The 21914-nt window shown below is 44.2% G+C and overlaps 1 protein-coding gene across 3 annotated transcripts in view; it reads right to left on the bottom strand.

Moving 5' to 3' along the window:
• Window positions 1-21914, bottom strand: part of nek6 (NIMA-related kinase 6) — an 87752-nt gene that overhangs the window by 13134 nt on the left and 52704 nt on the right. For all 3 annotated transcript variants that reach the window (XM_045693385.1, XM_045693384.1, XM_045693386.1), the window contains 3 exons: window positions 18830-18940; window positions 15842-15950; window positions 8334-8441 (listed from right to left, as the gene is read on the bottom strand). In XM_045693385.1, coding sequence (XP_045549341.1) covers window positions 8334-8441; window positions 15842-15950; window positions 18830-18940 — 328 coding nt within the window. The remainder of the gene's footprint in view (window positions 1-8333; window positions 8442-15841; window positions 15951-18829; window positions 18941-21914) is intronic.

Genomic DNA, 21914 nt, shown 5'->3' with positions numbered 1-21914 from the left:
CGTTCTGGATGAGTTGTAGGGGTTTAATGGCACAGGCAGGGAGCCCCGCCAGCAGCGAGTTGCAGTAATCCAGACGGGAGATGACAAGTGCCTGGATTAGGACCTGCGCCGCTTCCTGTGTAAGGCAGGGTCGTACTCTGCAAATGTTGTAGAGCATGAACCTACAGGATCAGGTCACCGCCTTGATGTTAGCGGAGAACGACAGGGTGTTGTCCAGGGTCACGCCAAGGCTCTTAGCACTCTGGGAGGAGGACACAATGGAGTTGTCAACCGAGATGGCGAGCTCATGGAACGGGCAGTCCTTCCCCGGGAGGAAGAGCAGCTCCGTCTTGCCGAGGTTCAGCTTGAGGTGGTGATCCGTTGGCTTCATTAATTTGTGAATCAAAATTCTTGTGTGATAAAATAAAATTGGTATCATCAGCAAAGCGAATAGGAAGTACGGTAGAAGACCCAGCAGCAAGGTCATTGATATAGATTAGGAATGACAAAGGCACACCACAAGATATCTTGGCCCTGGTAGATGCACAGCCATTTGCATCGACACATAATTCTCTAACATTTAGTCAATTACAGTGCATTCGGAGAGTATTCAGACCCCTTGACTTGTTCCACATTTTGTTACCTTACAGCCTTATTCTAAAATTGATTAAATTGTCATTTTCCCCCCATCAATCTACACACAATACTCCATAATGACAAAGCAAATTTTCTGCAAATCTATATAAAAAAAACTGAAATATCACATTTCCATAAGTATTCAGACCCTTTACTCAGTACTTTGTTGAAGCATCTTTGGCAGCGATTACAGACTTGAGTCTTCGTGAGTATGACGCTACAAGCTTGGTACACCTGTATTTGGGGGGTGTCTCACATTCTTCTCTACAGATCCTCTCAAGCTCTGTCAGGTTGGATGGGGAGCGTCGCTGCACAGCTATGTTCAGGTTTCTCCAGAGATGTTCGATCTGGTTCAAGTCCGGGCTCTGGCTGGGCCACTCAAGGACATTCAGAGACTTGTCCCGAAGCCACTCCTACGTGTTCTTGCTGTGTGCTTAGGGTCGTTGTCCCATTGGAAGGTGAACCTTCACCCCAGTCTGAGGTCCTGAGCGCTCTGGAGGAGGTTTTCATCAAGGATCTCTCTGTACTTTGCTCCTTTCATCTTTCCCTCGATCCTGACAAGTCTCCCAGTCCCTTCCGCTGAAAAACCTCCCCACAGCATGATGCTGCGGCGATGTGGGGATGGTGCTAGGTTTCCGCCAGACGTGACGCTTGGCATTCAGGCCAAAGAGTTCAATCTTGGTTTCATCAGACCAGAGAATCTGGTTTATTATGGACTGAGAGTCCTTTAGGTGCCTTTTATCAAAATCTAAGCGGGCTGTCATGTGCCTTTTACTGAGGAGTGGCTTCCGTCTGGCCACTCTACCATAAAGGTCTGATTGGTGGAGTGCTGCAGAGATGGTTGTCCTTCTGGAAGGTTCTCCCATCTCCACAAAGGAACTCTGGAGCTGTCCATCGGGTTTTTGGTCAACTTCCTAACCAAGGCTCTTCTCCCCCGATTGCTCAGTTTGGCCGGGCGGCCAGCTCTAGGAAGACTTGGTGGTTCCAAACTTCTTCCATTTAAGACTGATGGAGGCCACTGTGTTCTTGGGGACCTTCAATGCTGCAGAAGTTTTTGGTACCCTTCCCCATATCTGTGCCTCGACACAAGCCTGCCACTGAGCTCTACGGACAATTCCTTCGACCTCATGATTTAGTTTTTGCTTTGACATGCACTGTCAACTGTGGGACCTTATATAGACAGGTGTGTGCCTTTCCAAATCATGTCCAAGTATAAGAATATTTTGAAGATAAATACACAATGCAGAGGATGAGAGTACTAGAATTAATGGTCAATAGGGAATTGTTCATGTAAATAGGAGTTGGGTTTCGGTTCAACATCTGTTTAGAATCTGTGGAATGTCACTCCTGAACTCAGAGCTACGTGTTCCACGTTTTCATTTGTCTGTACATTGAGTCGAGAGCAGGATACTTGTTATTTGGCCATTGGACAAGTTGTACTGCAAGGACTTCTGATTGGTCAACCCCAGGCTAGGGTGGGGGGTTATAAATGGCATCCTGTTCCTTTGTTCATTGGAGAAAAGCTGAGGAGAGGGGAGACTAAACATCTACCTCCCACATCTTGATTTGTCCTTCTCAAATAAACCTATTTTTCTCCCAGTGATTTGCTTTGGAGTTGGTGTTATTGAAGAATAACTTAAATTGCTAACACTTGGTGCCGTGACCCAGATAAATTGGTCTGAACAACAACAACAATAAGAAAACTTATCAACTGTGTGTTGATCCAGAGGAAAGAGAGAAGGCTGTGCACAACCCACTTTGGGGAGTCAACTCTTAATCTCCTGATTGATGGCAGAATTGCTGGGTGAGTCGAGACCAATATCATTTTAAAAGAACCAAATCAGGTTAAAACAGTGCATGCAATGAGTGATATGTATCTGTGATGTATAAGTGTTCAAGTACTTTGTTTTATTACAGAGTTTAGTCCTTTGGTACTCTATTAAAAGGTTGGAGCCCTTACTCTATTAAAAGGTTTGAGGCCTCTGACTTTGTGAAATTTTCTTGTTGTATAGAAGTAGGTTGCTAGTTGAGAGGCAATTTTTTGAGGGTGAAACCTTGTTGCATAGAAGTGAGTTGTTAGTTGAGTAGCAATTTTTACACGTATGGTTAATGTAAACCTTCAACAAACTTTTTGAAGTGAACATACATTTTTATGGGTAGCCAGGCCCTACAGAGACAATTTGTGTTCTAGAAGAGTTTTGAGTCCTCAAAAAGGGTTTTATATATACTGCTCAAAAAAATAAAGGGAACACTTAAACAACACATCCTAGATCTGAATGAAAGAAATCATCTTATTAAATACTTTTTTCTTTACATAGTTGAATGTGCTGACAAAAAAATCACACAAAAATAATCAATGGAAATCCAATTTATCAACCCATGGAGGTCTGGATTTGGAGTCATACTCAAAATGAAAGTGGAAAACACCACTACAGGCTGATCCAACTTTGATGTAATGTCCTTAAAACAAGTCAAAATGAGGCTCAGTAGTGTGTGTGGCCTCCACGTGCCTGTATGACCTCCCTACAACGCCTGGGCATGCTCCTGATGAGGTGGCGGATGGTCTCCTGAGGGATCTCCTCCCAGACCCGGACTAAAGCATCCACCAACTCCTGGACAGTCTGTGGTGCAACGTGACGTTGGTGGATGGAGCGAGACATGATGTCCCAGATGTGCTCAATTGGATTCAGGTCTGGGGAACGGGCGGGCCAGTCCATAGCATCAATGCCTTCCTCTTGCAGGAACTGCTGACACACTCCAGCCACATGAGGTCTAGCATTGTCTTGCATTAGGAGGAACCCAGGGCCAACCGCACCAGCATATGGTCTCACGAGGGGTCTGAGGATCTTATCTCGGTACCTAATGGCAGTCAGGCTACCTCTGGCAAGCACATGGAGGGCTGTGCGGCCCCCCAAAGAAATACCACCCCACACCATGACTGACCCACCGCCAAACCGGTCATGCTGGAGGATGTTGCAGGCAGCAGAACGTTCTCCACGGCGTCTCCAGACTCTGTCACGTCTGTCACATGTGCTCAGTGTGAACCTGCTTTCATCTGTGAAGAGCACAGGGTGCCAGTGGCGAATTTGCCAATCTTGGTGTTCTCTGGCAAATGCCAAACGTCCTGCACGGTGTTGGGCTGTAAGCACAACCCCCACCTGTGGACGTCGGGCCCTCATACCACCCTCATGGAGTCTGTTTCTGACCGTTTGACCAGACACATGCACATTTGTGGCCTGCTGGAGGTCATTTTGAAGGGCTCTGGCAGTGCTTCTCCTGCTCCTCCTTGCACAAAGGCGGAGGTAGAGGTCCTGCTGCTGGGTTGTTGCCCTCCTACGGCCTCCTCCACATCTCCTGATGTACTGGCCTGTCTCCTGGTAGCGCCTCCATGCTCTGGACACTACGCTGACAAACACAGCAAACCTTCTTGTCACAGCTCGCATTGATGTGCCATCCTGGATGAGCTGCACTACCTGAGCCACTTGTGTGGGTTGTAGACTCCGTCTCATGCTACCACTAAAGTGAAAGCACCGCCAGCATTCAAAAGTGACCAAAACATCAGCCAGGAAGCATAGGAACTGAGAAGTGGTCTGTGGTCCCCACCTGCAGAACCACTCCTTTATTGGGGGTGTCTTGCTAATTGCCTAAAATGTCCACCTGTTGTCTATTCCATTTGCACAACAGCATGTGAAATTTATTGTCAATCACTGTTGCTTCCTAAGTGGACAGTTTGATTTCACAGAAGTGTGATTGACTTGGAGTTAGATTGTGTTGTTTAAGTGTTCCCTTTATTTTTTTGAGCAGTATATATATATATATATGTATATGTGTATATATATGTGTATATATATATATATATATATATATATATATATATATATATATAAAAAATGAGGTTAAATGTATTTGGCTAAGGTGTAAACTTCCGACTTCAACAGTTGAAGTTAAAAATTCCCTGTCTTAGGTCAGTTAGGATCACCACTTTATTTTAAGAATGTGAAATGTCAGAATAATAGTAGAGATAATGATTTATTTCAACTCTTATTTCTTTCATCACATTCCCAGTGGGTCAGAAGTTTACATGCACTCAATTAGTATTTGGTAGCATTGCCTTTTAAATTGTTTAACTTGGGTCAAACGTTTCGGGTAGCCTTCCACAAGCTTCCCACAATAAGTTGGGTAAATTTTGGCCCATTCCTCCTGACAGAGCTGGTGTAACTGAGTCAGGTTTGTAGGCCTCCTTGCTCGCACACGCTTTTTCAGTTCTGCCCACAAATGTTCTATAGGATGGAGGTCAGCGCTTTGTGATGGCCACTCAAATACCTTGACATTGTTGTCCTTAAGCCATTTTGCCACAACTTTGGAAGTATGCTTGGGGTCATTGTCCATTTGGAAGACCCATTTGCGACCAAGCTTTAACTTCCTGACTGATGTCTTGAGATGTTGTTTCAATATATCCACATAATTGTCCTACCTCATGATGCCATCTATTTTGTGAAGTGCACCAGTTCCTCCTGCAGCAAAGCACCCCCACAACATGATGCTGCCACCCCCATGCTTCACGGTTGGGATGGTGTCCTTCGGCTTGCAAGTCTCCCCCTTTTTCCTCTAAACATAACGATGGTCATTATGGCCAAACAGTTCTATTTTTGTTTCATCAGACCAGAGGACATTTATCCAAAATGTATGATCTTTGTCCCCCGTGTGCAGTTGCAAACCATAGTCTGGCTTTTTTATGGTGGTTTTGGAGCAGTGACTTCTTCCTTGCTGAGCGGCCTTTCAGGTTATGTCGATATAGGACTTGTTTTACTGTGGATATAGATCATTTTGTACCTGTTTCCTCCAGCATCTTCACAAGGTCCTTTGCTGTTGTTCTGGGATTGATTTGCACTTTTCGCACCAAAGTACGTTCATCTCTAGGAGACAGAACGCGTCTCCTTCCTGAGTGGTATGATGGCTGTGTGGTCCCATGGTGTTTATACTTGCGTACTATTGTTTGTACAGATGAACGTGGTACCTTCAGATGTTTGGAAATTGAAGGTTGAACCAGACTTGTGGAGGTCTACCATTTATTTTCTGAGGTCTTGGCTGATTTCTTTTGATTTTCCCATGATGTTAAACAAAGCGGCACTGAGTTTGAAGGTAGGCCTTGAAAGACATCCACAGGTACACCCCCAATTGACTCACATGATGTCAATTAGCCTATCAGAAGCTTCCAAAGCCATGACATCATTTTCTGGAATTTTCCAAGCTGTTTAAAGGCACAGTCAGCTCAGTGTATGTAAACTTCTGACCCACTGGAATTGTGATACAGGGAATTATAAGTCCGTAAACAATTGTTGGAAAAATTACTTGTGTCATGCACAAAGTAGATGTCCTAACCGACTTGCGAAAACTATAGTTTGTTAACAAGAAATATGTGGAGTGGTTGAAAAACGAGTTTTAATGACTCCAACCTAAGTGTATGTAAACTTCCGACTTCAACTATACCCTATGGCTGACAATTAAAATGCATTACAGCACTCTATAGGAAAAATTACAATATGATCTTCATGTAATGTAATAGATTATCATGTATTGTATATTGGAACCTAAGGCAAGAGATGTTTTGGGTTGAAACCTAAGTGTATGTAAACTTCCAACTTCAACTGTAGATGAGGAGATACAGATAAAATATTCAAAAAGTCAGATGTCAGTGAGTGGTTCTCACTTTTAAATAAGTTTGTTGTAATCACCCAATAGAAAACACATTTTATTTGAATTATTAATGAAATCCAAGGTTGATGCAAGGATATACATGAATCTACCAATGTTCGAATCGGGTGGCCGATAGATGCATCTAATTACCACTTTTTTACTCCCAAAAAAATGAACAGGAGGGAATTTCTATGAAAAGAGATTCAACATCAATGTTATCAGATGTAAGTGCGAGGTCCTCTCCTACAAAGAATTTAAAACGTTTATGAACAAAAATGGCCCCTCCTCCCACTCTTGAGGTTGTACAGTGATGAACAGCATTATTAGGAGACAAGTCATAAAGCTTGGTTGTCTCTTCAGTCAACCATATTTCTGAAAGGGCAACAATGGAATGATTGAGAGAAGACGGATAATGAACAAGGTGGTCATGATTTTTAGGAAGACTGCGAATGTTCAAATGAAAGATAGAAAATAAGCTTGTCTTGAAATTAGATCAACTGCTATACAGGTTGTTAAATTGCTTAACATTATAGTAATCACAAGTGATAGACTCATCTCTGGTAAATCTCAGGAAATTTGAATCAACACAATGATTATATTTATTGTTTATATTTACTCTTTATTAATATCTAATGGGTTAAAGACCATGTTATCAGGGTTGATATGTTATCAGGGTATGTTATGTAGTCAGGGTTGGTATGTTATCAGGGTCAGTATGATATCAGGGTATGACTTCAGGGTTGATATGTTATCAGGGTTGATATGTTATCAGGGTATGTTAGTGTCTTCAGGGTATGTTATGTTATCATGGTATGTAATGAATCAAGGTATGTTATGTTGTCAGGGTCAGTATGATATCAGGGTCGGTATGTTATCAGGGTCGGTATGTTATCAGGGTCGGTATGTTATCAGGGTCGGTATGTTATCAGGGTCGATATGTTATCAGGGTCGATATATTATCAGGGTTGATATATAAAATCAGGGTTGATATATATTATCAGGGTATGTTATCAGGCAAGATATGTGATCAGGGTCGGTATGTTATCAGGGTTGATATGTTAGCAGGGTATGTTATCAGGGTTGATATGTTATCAGGGTATGTTATCAGGGTTGATATGTTATCAGGGTATGTTATCAGGGTCGGTATGTTATCAGGGTTGATATGTTATCAGGGTATGTTATCAGGGTTGATATGTTATCAGGGTATGTTATCAGGGTTGATATGTTATCAGGGTCGGTATGTTATCAGGGTTGATATGTAATCAGGGTATGTTATCAGGGTCGGTATGTTATCAGGGTTGATATGTTATCAGGATATGTTATCAGGGTTGATATGTTTTCAGGATTGATATCCTGACCAACTAAGAGAGATACACAGTCGGAATCATCCAGAGAATGGAACAGAAACATAGAAGTGCAAGCCTCACATGTCCAATACAAACATACATTTGTGTTAGTTTTATCAATAGGGGGGCACTTCCTATGGAATGCACACATAGACCACAGGACATCTTAATTGGGGAGAACGGGCTTGTGGTAATGACTGGATAGGAATCAGTGAAATGGTATCAAATACATGAAATACATGGTTTCCAGGTGTTTGATGCCATTCCATTTGCTCTATTCTGACCATTATTATGAGCCGTTCTCCCCTCAGCAGCCTCCACTGATTGACACAGTCCACATAACACCACTGAAGACTTTTTTGGTCATGAGGTTATGTGAAACACATGAACAACGTAGAGTAAATATGTGTGTGTGTGTGTGTGTGTTTATGTGTGCCAAATCACTTGCCTATAGCGCAGTCACTTGCCATAGGCCTACGACTGTTAGAGGAGTCGTGTGTGTGTGCTTTCCGTACAGTGAGTAGATGTTTACTGAATTCAAATGCCTGTCCCTGGCATTTTTTTGTGTTTTTCAATGAGATTTCACGTGTTTTTTTGTTGTTGTGCGTTTGTGTGTACTTTCCTGTGTGTGTTCCTGTGTATGACTGTTTCTGTTTCTGTGTGTGTGTGTGTTACCTAGGGAGTGTGCGGCGGTAGTCTTGGAGCTGAAGAAGCGTCCCAGTCCCAGGTCTCCCAGCTTCACCTCTCCTGTAGCAGTGATGAACACGTTGGCTGGCTTGATGTCTGTCTCAAAGAAAGAGAAAACAGTTCATGTTATTTATCAAGGCTGTTAACAATACTGGGTTTATATATTGTGGCAAAGAAGGGGGTCGAGTGATAAATGGCAGATATGTGAGGGCAGAACTAATAAACGGGCTCTGCCCGATCACTAAAATGGCCACCCCGATCAGAACTACAGATCACAAAATGGCCGACTGCCAAAACTACAATTCCCAGAAGCAAGGGGAACCCTCAGAAGGTGGAGCCGACCCACAGATAAAAGGTCAAGAAAAACCAGGAAGAGAGAGAGAGGGCGGGAAGGATCTATGAACCATAGAGAAAGAGACTCTGAATTGGCTGGATTTACCGTGTACGAGCTGGACTGTTTTGGACTTACCTGTTGGCGTTTAGACCTGGACCTACCGAGAACCAGATTTGTGTACCGAACCCTGCTATCCTTGACCTTACCTGTGGCCTGGGTGGACCAGGACAGCGAAACAAACACACAGGTACTGTCATGTTCGAAAGAACTTTCATTCTGGGCTGACTTTGGTGACAGTTTCCCACTTAATTTGTGACAAACGCTCCTAACTTTGAAGAGGTTTGCCACAATATGTAGGTCATCTATGTTCTCTGCATTGGCATGGTAGTTTTAGGAGCATTTCAAATTATCAAATAAATTCAATCAATGTCCTAGGTCAGTGTTTCTCAACCTCAGGTCTGTGCACTGGCAGTTGACTTTGGTATAGTTGGCTATGGCAACACTTTTCCCTTGATGGTGTGTAGGGCACTGTGGTGTGTGGGGCGCTGTGGTGTGTGGGGCGCGCTGTGGTGTGCGTGGGGCGCGCTGTGGTGTGCGTGGGGCGCTGTGGTGTGTGTGTGTGGGGCGCTGTGGTGTGTGTGTGTGTGGGGCACTGTGGTGTGTGTGTGTGTGGGGCACTGTGGTGTGTGTGTGTGTGGGGCACTGTGGTGTGTGTGTGTGTGGGGCACTGTGGTGTGTGTGTGTGTGGGGCACTGTGGTGTGTGTGTGTGTGGGGCACTGTGGTGTGTGTGTGTGGGGCACTGTGGTGTGTGTGCTGTGGTGTGTGTGGGGGCACTGTGGTGTGTGTGTGTGTGGGCACTGTGGTGTGTGTGTGTGTGGGGCACTGTGGTGTGTGTGTGTGTGGGGCACTGTGGTGTGTGTGTGTGTGGGGCACTGTGGTGTGTGTGTGTGTGGGGCACTGTGGTGTGTGTGTGTGTGGGGCACTGTGGTGTGTGTGTGTGTGGGGCACTGTGGTGTGTGTGTGTGTGGGGCACTGTGGTGTGTGTGTGTGGGGCACTGTGGTGTGTGTGTGTGTGGGGCACTGTGGTGTGTGTGTGTGGGGCACTGTGGTGTGTGTGTGTGTGGGGCACTGTGGTGTGTGTGTGTGTGTGTGGGGCACTGTGGTGTGTGTGTGTGTGGGGCACTGTGGTGTGTGTGTGTGTGGGGCACTGTGGTGTGTGTGTGTGGGGCACTGTGGTGTGTGGGGCACTGTGGTGTGTGGGGCACTGTGGTGTACTGTGGTGTGTGGGGCACTGTGGTGTGTGGGGCGTGGGGCACTGTTGTGTGTGGGGCGCTGTGGGGTACTGTGGTGTGTGTGTGTCGGGCACTGTGGTGTGTGTGTGTGTGTCGGGCACTGTGGTGTGTGTGTCGGGCACTGTGGTGTGTGTAGAAAATGGTTTTTAGTTAACTTTTCCTTTAATTTCGGTTAACTGTCCCTTTAACTGCAGGCACCTCTGAGCCATAGAGATGTATAAATATCGCAACTTATTAGTCCTCAATGGCGCTGCCCATACTAATACAGGCTTTTGGGCACTAGAGTCCTCTTTGCATCTCTACGCTATGAGCACACCTGCAACCAATTTCCCCTGTTAAATACCTGAGCTATGTCTTTTAGTTCAGTGTCAAACAACCCATGCAGTTGTGAGAAATAAAATCTGGACCCCTACAAATCAGCCGGGCTAGACAATCTGGAACCTCTCTTTCTAAAATTATCCTGACGAAATTGTTGCGTCCCCTATTACTAGCCTGTTCAATCTCTCTTTCGTATCGTCTGGGATCCCCAAAGTTTGGAAAGCTGCAGTGGTCATCCCCCTCTTCAAAGGGGGGTGACACTCTAGACCCAAACTGCTACAGACCTATATCTATCCTACCCTGCCTTTCTAAGGTCTTCGAAAGCCAAGTTAACAAACAGATCACCGACCATTTCGAATCCCACCGTACCTTCTCCACGATGCAATCTGGTTTCCGAGCTGGTCATGGGTGCACCTCAGCCACGCTCAAGGTCCTAAACGACATCATAACCGCCATAGATAAGAGACAATACTGTGCAGCTGTATTCATCGACCTGGCCAAGGCTTTCGACTCTGTTAATCACCACATTCTTATCGGCAGACTCAACAGCCTTGGTTTCTCAAATGACTGCCTCGCCTGGTTCACCAACTACTTCTCCGACAGAGTTCAGTGTGTCAAATCGGAGGGCCTGTTGTCCGGACCTCTGGCAGTCTCTATGGGGGTGCCACAGGGTTCAATCCTCGGGCAGACTCTTTTCTCTCTATACATCAATGATGTCGCTCTTTCTGCTGGTGATTCTCTGACCCACCTCTACGCAGACGACACCATTCTGTATACTTCTGGCCCTTCTTTGGACACTGTGTTAACTAACCTCCAGACGAGCTTCAATGCCATACAACTCTCCTTCCGTGGCCTCTAACTGCTCTTAAATGCAAGTAAAACTAAATGCATGCTCTTCAACTGATCGCTGCCCACACCTGCCGGCCCGTCCAGCATCACTACTTGGATGGTTCTGACTTAGAATATGTGGACAACTACAAATACCTAGGTGTCTGGTTAGACTGTAAACTCTCCTTCCAGACTCACATTAAGCATCTCCAATCCAAAATTAAAACTAGAATCGGCTTCCTATTTCGCAACAAAGCATCCTTCACTCATGCTGCCAAACATACCCTCGTAAAACTGACTATCCTACCGATCCTTGACTTTGATGTTATTTACAAAATAGCCACCAACACTCTACTCAGCAAATTGGATGCAGTCTATCACAGTGCCATCCGTTTTGTCACCAAAGCCCCATATACTACTCACCACTGCGACCTGTATGATCTCGTTCGCTGGCCCTCGCTTCATATTCGTCGCCAAACCCACTGGCTCCTGGTCATCTATAAGTCTTTGCTAGGTAAAGCCCCGCCTTATCTCAGCTCACTGGTCACCATAGCAGCACCCACCCGTAGCACGCGCTCCAGCAGGTATATTTCACTGGTCACCAGTGGAACCAACAGCAAAAATCGCTGGAGACTCATATCTCCCTCACTAGCTTTAAGCACCAGCTGTTAGAGCTCACAGATCACTGCACCTGTACATAGCTCATCTGTAAATAGCCCATCCAACTACCTCATCCCCATACTGTTATTTATTTTGCTCCTTTGCACCCCAGTATCTCTACTTGCACACTCATCTTCTGCACATCTATCACTCCAGTGTTTAATTACTATATTGTAATTATTTTGCCACTATGGCCTATTTATTGCCTCTACCTCCCTTATCCTACCTCATTTGCACACATTGTATTAAGACTTTTTCTATTGTATTATTGACTGTATGTTTGTTTATTCCATGTGTTGTTGTTTGTGTCGCACTGCTTTGCTTTATCTTGGCCAGTTCGCAGTTGTAAATGAGAACTTGTTCTCAACTAGCCTACCTGGTGAAATAAATAAAAATAAAAAAAGAACTCGCCCGCATTTATCCTTTTATCTGTGACTCCCCAAAGCCAACACTTCCTTTGGCCGCCTTTCCTTCCAGTTCTCTGCTGCCAATGACTGGAATGAATTGCAAAAATAACTGAAGCTGGAGACTTATCTCCTTCTCTAACTTTAAGCATCAGCTGTCTGAGCACCTTACCGATCACTGTACCTGTACACAGCCAATCTGTAAATAGCACACCCAATTACCTCATCCCCATATTGTTATTTATCTTCTTGCTCTTTTGCACCCCAGTATCTGTACTTGCATATCATCATCTGCACATCTATCACTCAAGTGTTAATGCTAAATTTTCATTATTTCGCCTCTATGGCCTATTTATTGCCTTACCTCCCTACTCTTTTACATTTGCACACACTGTACATAGATTTTTTTTATATTGTGTTGTTGACTGTACGTTTGTTTATGTGTAACTCTGTGTTGTTTTTGTCACACTGCTTTTCTTTATCTTGGCCAGGTCACAGTTGTAAATGAGAACTTGTTCTCAACTGGCCTACCTGGTTAAATAAAGGTGAAATAAATATTAAAACTCACAACCAATGATGTATATAAACCCTGGATTGCTGATGCTATGTATTGGCCAATGAAAGGCTTTGAAGCCACCGGTCGGCCATATTGGCACTCCCCAGTACAGCCGTGGCCAAAAGTTTTGAGAATGACACAAATATTAATTTGCACAAAGTTTGCTGCTTCAGTGTCTTTAGATATTTTTGTCAGATGTTACTACGGAATACTGAAGTATAATTACAAGCATTTCATAAGTGTCAAAGTATTTTATTGACAATTACATAAAGTTGATGCAAAGAGTCAATATTTGCAGTGTTGACCCTTCTTTTTCAACGCCTCTGCAATCCGCCCTGGCATGCTGTCAATTAACTTCTGGGCCACATCCTGACTGATAGCAGCCCATTCTTGCATAATCAATGCCTGGAGTTTGTCAGAATTTATGGGTTTTTGTCTGTCCACCCGCCTCCTGAGGATTGACCACAAGTTCTCAATGGGATTAAGGTCTGGGGAGTTTCCTGGCCATGGACCCAAAATATCGATGTTTTGTTCCCCGAGACACTTAGTTATCACTTTTGCCTTATGGCAAGGTGCTCCATCATGCTGGAATAGGCATTGTTTGTCACCAAACTGTTCCTGGATGGTTGGGAGAAGTTGCTCTCAGAGGATGTGTTGTACCATCCTTTATTCATGGCTGTGTTCTTAGGCAAAATTGTGAGTGAGCCCACTCCCTTGGCTGAGAAGCAACCCCACACATGAATGGTCTCAGGATGCTTTACTGTTGGCATGACACAGGACTGATGGTAGCGCTCACCTTGTCTTCTCCGGACAAGCTTTTTTCCGGATGCCCCAAACAATCGGAAAGGGGATTCATCAGAGAAAATGACTTTACCCCAGTCCTCAGCAGTCCAATCCCTGTACCTTTTGCAGAATATCAGTCTGTCCCTGATGTTTTTCCTGGAGAGAAGTGGCTTCTTTGCTGCCCTTCTTGACACCAGGTCATCCTCCAAAAGTCTTCGCCTCACTGTGCGTGCAGATGCACTCACACCTGCCTGCTGCCATTCCTGAGCGAGCTTTGTACTGGCGGTGCCCCGATCCCGCAGCTGTATCAACTTTAGGAGACGGTCCTGGAGCTTGCTGGACTTTCTTGGGTGCCCTGAAGCCTTCTTCACAACAATTGAACCGCTCTCCTTGAAGTTCTTGATGATCCGATAAATGGTTGATTTAGGTGCAGTCTTACTGGCAACAATATCCTTGCCTGTGAAGCCCTTTTTATGCAAAGCAATGATGATGGCATGTGTTTCCTTACAGGTAACCATGGCTGACAGAGGAAGAACAATGATTCCAAGCACCACCCTCCTTTTGAAGCTTCCAGTCTGTTATTCGAAGTCAATCAGCATGACAGGGATCTCCAGCCTTGTCCTCGTCAACACTCACACCTGTGTTAACGAGAGAATCACTGACATGATGTCAGCTGGTCCTTTTGTGGCAGGGCTGAAATGCAGTGGAAATGTTTTTTGGGATTCAGTTCATTTGAATGGCAAAGAGGGACTTTGCAATTAATTGCAATTCATCTGATCACTCTTCATTACAATTATTATTTGTGTCATTCTCAAAACTTTTGGCCACGACTGTAGTTGCAGTCCTCCATAGGAATGAATGGAATTCCACAGTACTTCAATTCAATTACATTTATTTAAGTATTTTTTTGTAGTAGTGGGGAAAGTAACATTAGTACTCTCTAAAACAATATACTTTAAGGAAATTATTGTTGTTTATCTCACATAATATCATTTAAAAGTATGCATTGAGGTATTTGTAATAGAATAAATGTGTCAAAAATGAATGTAGACATTAATACATGCATTTCTATAGCTTCCAAAATATATTTTTTTACGATTGAGGAGTACCAAGATGGCTGCGCGGCGGCTTCAATACAGCGCCCCCTGTCGGTCATCCAGGATTTATTCGCATCATTGGTCACAATATCCAACATGAGTAACCCAAAATATTGTTTACATTTACTTTGTTTTTCATGTGTTTATAGATACATTGTTGTTGAGTTGTTGCCACGTCTAGATATGTAAAGGAATGTTTGCATACGTATTGAAATGATCAGATTTATACACTACCATTCAAAAGTTTGGGGTACTTAGAAATGTCCTTGTTTTTGAAAGAAAATCACATTTTTGATCAGAAATACAAATTGATCAGAAATACAGTGTAGACATTGTTAATGTTGTAAATGACTATTGTAGCTGGAAATGGCTGATTTTTAATGGAATATCTACATAGGCGTTAAGAGGCCCATTATCAGCAACCATCACTCCTGTGTTCCAATGGCACGTTGTGTTAGCTAATCCAAGTTTATCATTTTAAAAGGCTAATTGATCATTAGAAAACCCTTTTTCTAATGATCAACAACAGCATTTGTGGGTTCGATTACAGGCTCAAAATGGCCAGAAACAAAGAACTTTCTTTTGAAACTCGTCAGTCTATTCTTGTTCTGAGAAATGAAGGCTATTCCATGCGAGAAATGGCCAAGAAACTGAAGATCTCGTACAACGCTGTGTCCTACTCCCTTCACAGAAGGCTCTAACCAGAATAGAAAGAGGAGTGGGAGGCCCCGGTGCACAACTGAGCAAGAGGACAAGTACATTAGAGTGTCTAGTTTGAGAAACAGATGCCTCACAAGTCCTCAACTGGCAGCTTCATTAAATAGTACCTGCAAAACACCAGTCTCAACGTCAACGGTGAAGAGGCGATGCCGGGATGCTGACCTTCTAGGCAAAGTTCCTCTGTCCAGTGTCTGTGTTCTTTTGCCCATCTTAATATTTTATTTTCATTGGCCAGTCTCAGATATGGATTTTTCTGCCTAGAAGGCCAGCATCTCGGAGTCGCCTCTTCACTGTTGACGTTGAGACTGGTGTTTTGCAGGTACTATTTAATGAAGCTGCCAGTGTAGGTGTAGAATGAGAGAAGGGGAAAGGGGGGAGAGGAAAGGTGGGACTGATTAAAAAGAGGGGGAAACGAAAAGGGGGATTAGAGAAAAAAGGTTAATAGATAAGAATGAAGGTAATAAGTGAGAAAGGAATAGGAGTTAATGAAAGTGGTTGTTTACCGCGGTGCATGACTCTACGGGAGTGCATGTGCTCCAGGGCACTGCACAGCTGGACAAAATATTTCCATATTGTTCTCTCCGGGATGAGCCGCCTCTTCTTCTTAAAGTGCTGCGAGAGAGAGAGGAGAAGTTAGGAAAATAGACAGAAACAGAGCTGTGAGTAAAGCCTGGATTCTCTCTCTCTCGCCAACGCACACACATCCCACACGCGCACACACACACATCCCACACGCGCACCCACAAACACACACACTGCCTTCCCTCTCTCCCCAACAAGTGCACACACACTCGCCTCAAAACCCCCTGATTCAATGTCAGACAGCCCCCAAAACAGTGCGGAACATCTAAAGAATGAATCTGTGCATTACCATTTACCCTGTATTTGAGTGTGTAATGAGAAGCCATTTGGGAGAGGTAGCCTAACGAGAGTTGACACTGCCAGCGCACAGAGCCAAGCACCTAATTAACAATAATCTGGCTAATTAAACTGCCAAAACTTTGTTTAATGCCCCAAAACAACAAATGTTAGTATTTTCTTTCAACTTTTTTTTTCTCCATTCCCCAAACTTCTTCAGGTTTTTTGGAAGAAAACACCTTTTTTAATTACAAGGACATTTGCCGCCAGCAAGATGTTTTTGACTGTGATCTGCATATCGGTTGAATTGAGAGCTTGGAATTAGGAATCTCTTTCTACATCATTATAATGATGCCTTAAAAAGATAAGACAACAATAAAGTCAAACTGAAGATGGGAAAGGGATTAGTTTGGGATTTAAACTTTTTGGGAATGAGAGGATAGAAAAAGACAGATGGACAAGGAGAGGACAAGATGAGGAACAAGCAAGAGACAAGGAGAAGAAAGAGAGGAAAGAGAGGAAAGAGACAAGGAGAGGAAAGAGACAAGGAGAGGAAAGAGACAAGGAGAGGAAAGAGAGACAAGGACAGGAAAGAGAGACAAGGACAGGAAAGAGAGACGAGGAGAGGAAAAAGAGACGAGGAAAGGAAAGAGGAAAGAATGACGAGAAGAGGAAAAAGAGAGACGAGGAGAGAAAAGAGAGACGAGGAGAGGAAAAGGAAAGAGACGAGGAGAGGAAAAAAAGAGAGACGAGGAGAGGAAAAAGAGACGAGGAGAGGAAAGAGAGATGAGAGATGAGGAGAGGAAAAAAAGAGATGAGAAGAGGAAAAAGAGACGAGGAGAGGAAAGAGAGATGAGGAAAAAAAGAGATGAGAAGAGGAAAAAGAGACGAGGAGAGGAAAGAGAGATGAGGAAAGAAAAGAGGAAAGAATGACGAGGAGAGGAAAAGGAAAGAGACGAGGAGAGGAAAAAAGAGACGAGGAGAGGAAAAAAAGAGAGGCGAGGAGAGGAAAAAAAGAGAGGCGAGGAGAGGAAAAAGAGGCGAGGAGAGGAAAAAGAGGCGAGGAGAGGAAAAAGAGAGGCGAGGAGAGGAAAAAGAGAGAGACGAAGAGAGGAAAGAGAGACGAGGAAAGGAAAGAGGAAAGAATGACGAGGAGAGGAAAGAGAGACGAGGAGAGGAAAGAGAGACGAGAGGAAAAAGAGAGACGAGGAGAGGAAAAAGAGGCGAGGAGAGGAAAAAAGAGACGAGGAGAGGAAAGAGAGATGAGGAGAGGAAAGAGATGAGGAAAGGAAAGAGGAAAGAATGACGAGAAGAGGAAAGAGAGACGAGGAGAGGAAAAAAGAGACGAGGAGAGGAAAAAGAGAGGCGAGGAGAGGAAAAAGAGAGACGAGGAAAGGAAAGAGGAAAGAATGATGCTGAGAGAAAAGAGAGACGAGGAGAGGAGAAAGAGAGACGAGGAGAGAAAAGATGGAAAGGAAAGAGGAAAGAATGATGATGAGAGAAAAGAGAGACGAGGAGAGGAAAGAGAGACGAGGAGAGGAAAAAGAGAGACGAGGAGAGGAAAAAGAGAGACGAGGAGACGAGGAGAGGAAAAAGAGAGACGAGGAGAGGAAAAAGAGAGACGAGGAGACGAGGAGAGGAAAAAGAGAGACGAGGAGATGAAAAAGAGACGAGGAGAGGAAAGAGAGAGACGAGGAGAGGAAAGAGACGAGGAGAGGAAAAAGAGACGAGGAGAGGAAAAAGAGAGACGAGGAGAGGAAAGAGAGATGAGGAGAGGAAAGAGAGACGAGGAGAGGAAAAAGAGAGATGAGGAGAGGAAAGAGAGAGATGAGGAGAGGAAAGACAGACGAGAGGAAAAAGAGAGACGAGGAGAGGAAAAAGAGAGACGAGGAGAGGAAAGAGAGACGAGGAGAGGAAAGAGAGACGAGGAGAGGAAAAAGAGAGATGAGAGGAAAGAGAGAGATGAGGAGAGGAAAGACAGACGAGAGGAAAAAGAGAGACGAGGAGAGGAAAGAGAGACGAGGAGAGGAAAAAGAGAGACGAGGAGAGGAAAAAGAGAGATGAGAGGAAAGAGAGAGATGAGGAGAGGAAAGAGAGAGATGAGGAGAGGAAAGAGAGACGAGAGGAAAAAGAGAGACGAGGAGAGGAAAGAGAGACGAAGAAAGGAAAAAAGAGATACGAGGTAGATGCGGAGAGGGAAAGCGTGTGGAGGATATATGATTTTTATGTGCATCTTTATGTGTGTGTGTGTGTGTGTGTGTGTGTGTGTGTGTGTGTGTGTGTGTGTGTGTGATGGGGCGTGACAGCGTCAGGCCGGTGGAGGTACAGAGAGGCTAAGTAGAGGTTGTGTCTGTCAGTGCAGGCTGTCAGAGCCTGGGGGACTGTTCTCATCTCTCTCCCCTGGTCTATCGCTCTCTCTTCATCTCTCTCTCTCTTTCTCCTCTCCCCTGATCTCTGTCTCTCTCTCACACACACATCCCCCTCTCCCCACTCCCAGTCCCTCTCTCCTGGCCCTGTCCATCCCAGCAGGCGAGCCAGGGGGATGCTATTCAAACCCGTGAAGGTTTAGCCTCACTCTGCCATGCACCACCTGAGACCAGCCACCAGTGACCAGCCGGTGTCTGACCTCTCACCTTGATCATCTGAGAGAGGTCGCCGGCATCCGCCAGCTCCAGCAAGATGTTGAGCTCGTTGTCCTCGATGAAGGAGTCCAGGTACTTGATCACGTTGGGGTGGTTCAAATGCTGTGAGGAGAAGAAAACAGCATGCCAGTTCAGGTTCTACAGTCAAATGCTGTGAGGAGAAGAAAACAGCATGCCAGTTCAGGTTCTACAGTCAAATGCTGTGAGGAGAAGAAAACAGCATGCCAGTTCAGGTTCTACAGTCAAATGCTGTGAGGAGAAGAAAACAGCATGCCAGTTCAGGTTCTACAGTCAAATGCTGTGAGGAGAAGAAAACAGCATGCCAGTTCAGGTTCTACAGTCAAATGCTGTGAGGAGAAGAAAACAGCATGCCAGTTCAGGTTCTACAGTCAAATGCTGTGAGGAGAAGAAAACAGCATGCCAGTTCAGGTTCTACAGTCAAATGCTGTGAGGAGAAGAAAACAGCATGCCAGTTCAGGTTCTACAGTCAAATGCTGTGAGGAGAAGAAAACAGCATGCCAGTTCAGGTTCTACAGTCAAATGCTGTGAGGAGAAGAAAACAGCATGCCAGTTCAGGTTCTACAGTCAAATGCTGTGAGGAGAAGAAAACAGCATGCCAGTTCAGGTTCTACAGTCAAATGCTGTGAGGAGAAGAAAACAGCATGCCAGTTCAGGTTCTACAGTCAAATGCTGTGAGGAGAAGAAAACAGCATGCCAGTTCAGGTTCTACAGTCAAATGCTGTGAGGAGAAGAAAACAGCATGCCAGTTCAGGTTCTACAGTCAAATGCTGTGAGGAGAAGAAAACAGCATGCCAGTTCAGGTTCTACAGTCAAATGCTGTGAGGAGAAGAAAACAGCATGCCAGTTCAGGTTCTACAGTCAAATGCTGTGAGGAGAAGAAAACAGCATGCCAGTTCAGGTTCTACAGTCAAATGCTGTGAGGAGAAGAAAACAGCATGCCAGTTCAGGTTCTACAGTCAAATGCTGTGAGGAGAAGAAAACAGCATGCCAGTTCAGGTTCTACAGTCAAATGCTGTGAGGAGAAGAAAACAGCATGCCAGTTCAGGTTCTACAGTCATGTCTGTTTGAGAAGGTGGGGTTTTCTATCTCAAATCAGACGAACCAAACTGTTCCAGTTAGACAAGGTTAACATGTCTTGTTGTCCTCACTCAAATGTATTAACATGTCCCCGCTGGACAAATATAGCCACAGTACACCACAACAAGTGCAGCATGATAGCCAGTCGTTGTACACGTTCAATGACTAACCTCCATTGAAGAGAGTATTATGGCTCATAATAACATGACCGTCCTGAGCTTTGTTGAAAGTCTGAGTGATGGTTGACTTCCCATTAAAAAAAATCATGGAGGTTTCAATGAGGTCCTCCTCAATGAGAGAGCCTAGTGACGCCAAACAGTGACTGATAGGAATATGACACTATAGGCTAGGTGGGGTAATACACAGCTAACAAAATAAACAGTAAGCCAATACAGTGAAGCTCAGGTTGAGTCATACCAAAGACTCTTAAAATGAGACCAGGGCCCATATGTATCAAGCATCTCAAAGTTTTAGAATTCATTTCAAGATTCTTTTATTGGTTTTTAAATCAATCCACGATTGTGCACCCCAATACATGTCAGACATGCTTTTAAGTTATGTACCCAGTAGGTCCCTCAGGTCCTCTGCCACTGGCCTTTTAACAATCCCAAAGCCTAGGACCAAGAGACATGGAGAGACAGCCTTTAGTTATTATGCCCCCAGCCTCTGGAATAGCCTGCCAGAGAACATGAGGAGGTCTGAAACTGTGGACATATTTAAAAGAGATCTTAAAACACACCTTTTTAGCTTTGCTTTTCCTTACTGTGCTTGGTAGTCGTTCATTTTTTATTGTTATTATTTTGTTTTTATCCTCTTATGTTTGTTGTGTAGTAAATATTCAAGTTTTTATTTTAATTGTTTTTATTCGTTTTTTCCTGTGACGGACATTGCGTCGCATTCCATGTCTGAAATGTGCTGTATAAATAAAGCTTGATTTGATTTGAAAGTAGGAGTGATGATCTAGGATCAGTTTAGACTTTTAGATTATAATGAATATGATTGTATGGGCGGGAAGAACCCGATCCTAGATCAGAACTCCTACTCTGAGAAGCTTTATGAATACTGGACCTGATGCCTTTCTGCTTGGCACTAAGTAGAAGAATTGGGGGTAAGGCCTTACGACAGACTAGTGTGCTATCCAGGGGTAGTACTTGTACATCAAACTGCCGCACGCTACAGAAACAGGAGATGGGATCCTGCCCTATGGGCCGTTCTGACTCAGACAAGGCTTACTTACTCCCTAATGCAGTGAAGCGATTACTGCATTCAGTAGCCTGTGTGGCATCAAAGGTGCTGTAGGAGGTGTAGACCATATTATCACCCTGTTTGGGCTGTCAGAATCAGCCCGTACATCACTCAGAAATCCCTGAAGCGTTTGGTTGGGATAGGAAATCAGGATCATACTATAGCAATCTCACCTACGGGTGTGTGTGTGTGTGTGAGCGTCTGGGTAAGTGTGATCGTGTGAAGATATAGTGTTGGTCCGTGAGCCTGTGCACATGATTTACGTGTGTGTGTGTTTGTGTGTGTGTACGTGTGTGTGTGTGTGTGTGCCCTCTCTTCGTTCGTATAGAGTCAAATGACCAACAGACTCTGAGACAGCTTCTACCCCCGAGCCATAAGAATAGCCAGACTGCTAAATAAGTTAATTACATGGTTAGCCAAACTCTCTCACACACACACACACACACACACACCGACACTCCCCCACATAACTCCCATACACTACACACACACACACACACACACACACACACACACACACATACATACATACATACATACATACATACATACATACATACATACATACATACATACATACATACATACATACATACATACATACATACATACATACATACATACATTACATACACTCACACACTTTTACATTTGCTGCTGCTACTCTGTTGGTTATTTTACTCTCATTATTATTATTATTATTATTATTATTATATCCTAATGACTTGTCACT

The sequence above is a fragment of the Salmo salar genome, chromosome ssa01 (assembly GCF_905237065.1).
Source record: "Salmo salar chromosome ssa01, Ssal_v3.1, whole genome shotgun sequence".
In the NCBI taxonomy this organism is placed as follows: Eukaryota; Metazoa; Chordata; class Actinopteri; order Salmoniformes; family Salmonidae; genus Salmo; species Salmo salar.
The sequence above is the reverse complement of the archived record's forward strand: the minus strand, read 5'-3'. Positions and strand labels throughout refer to the sequence as shown.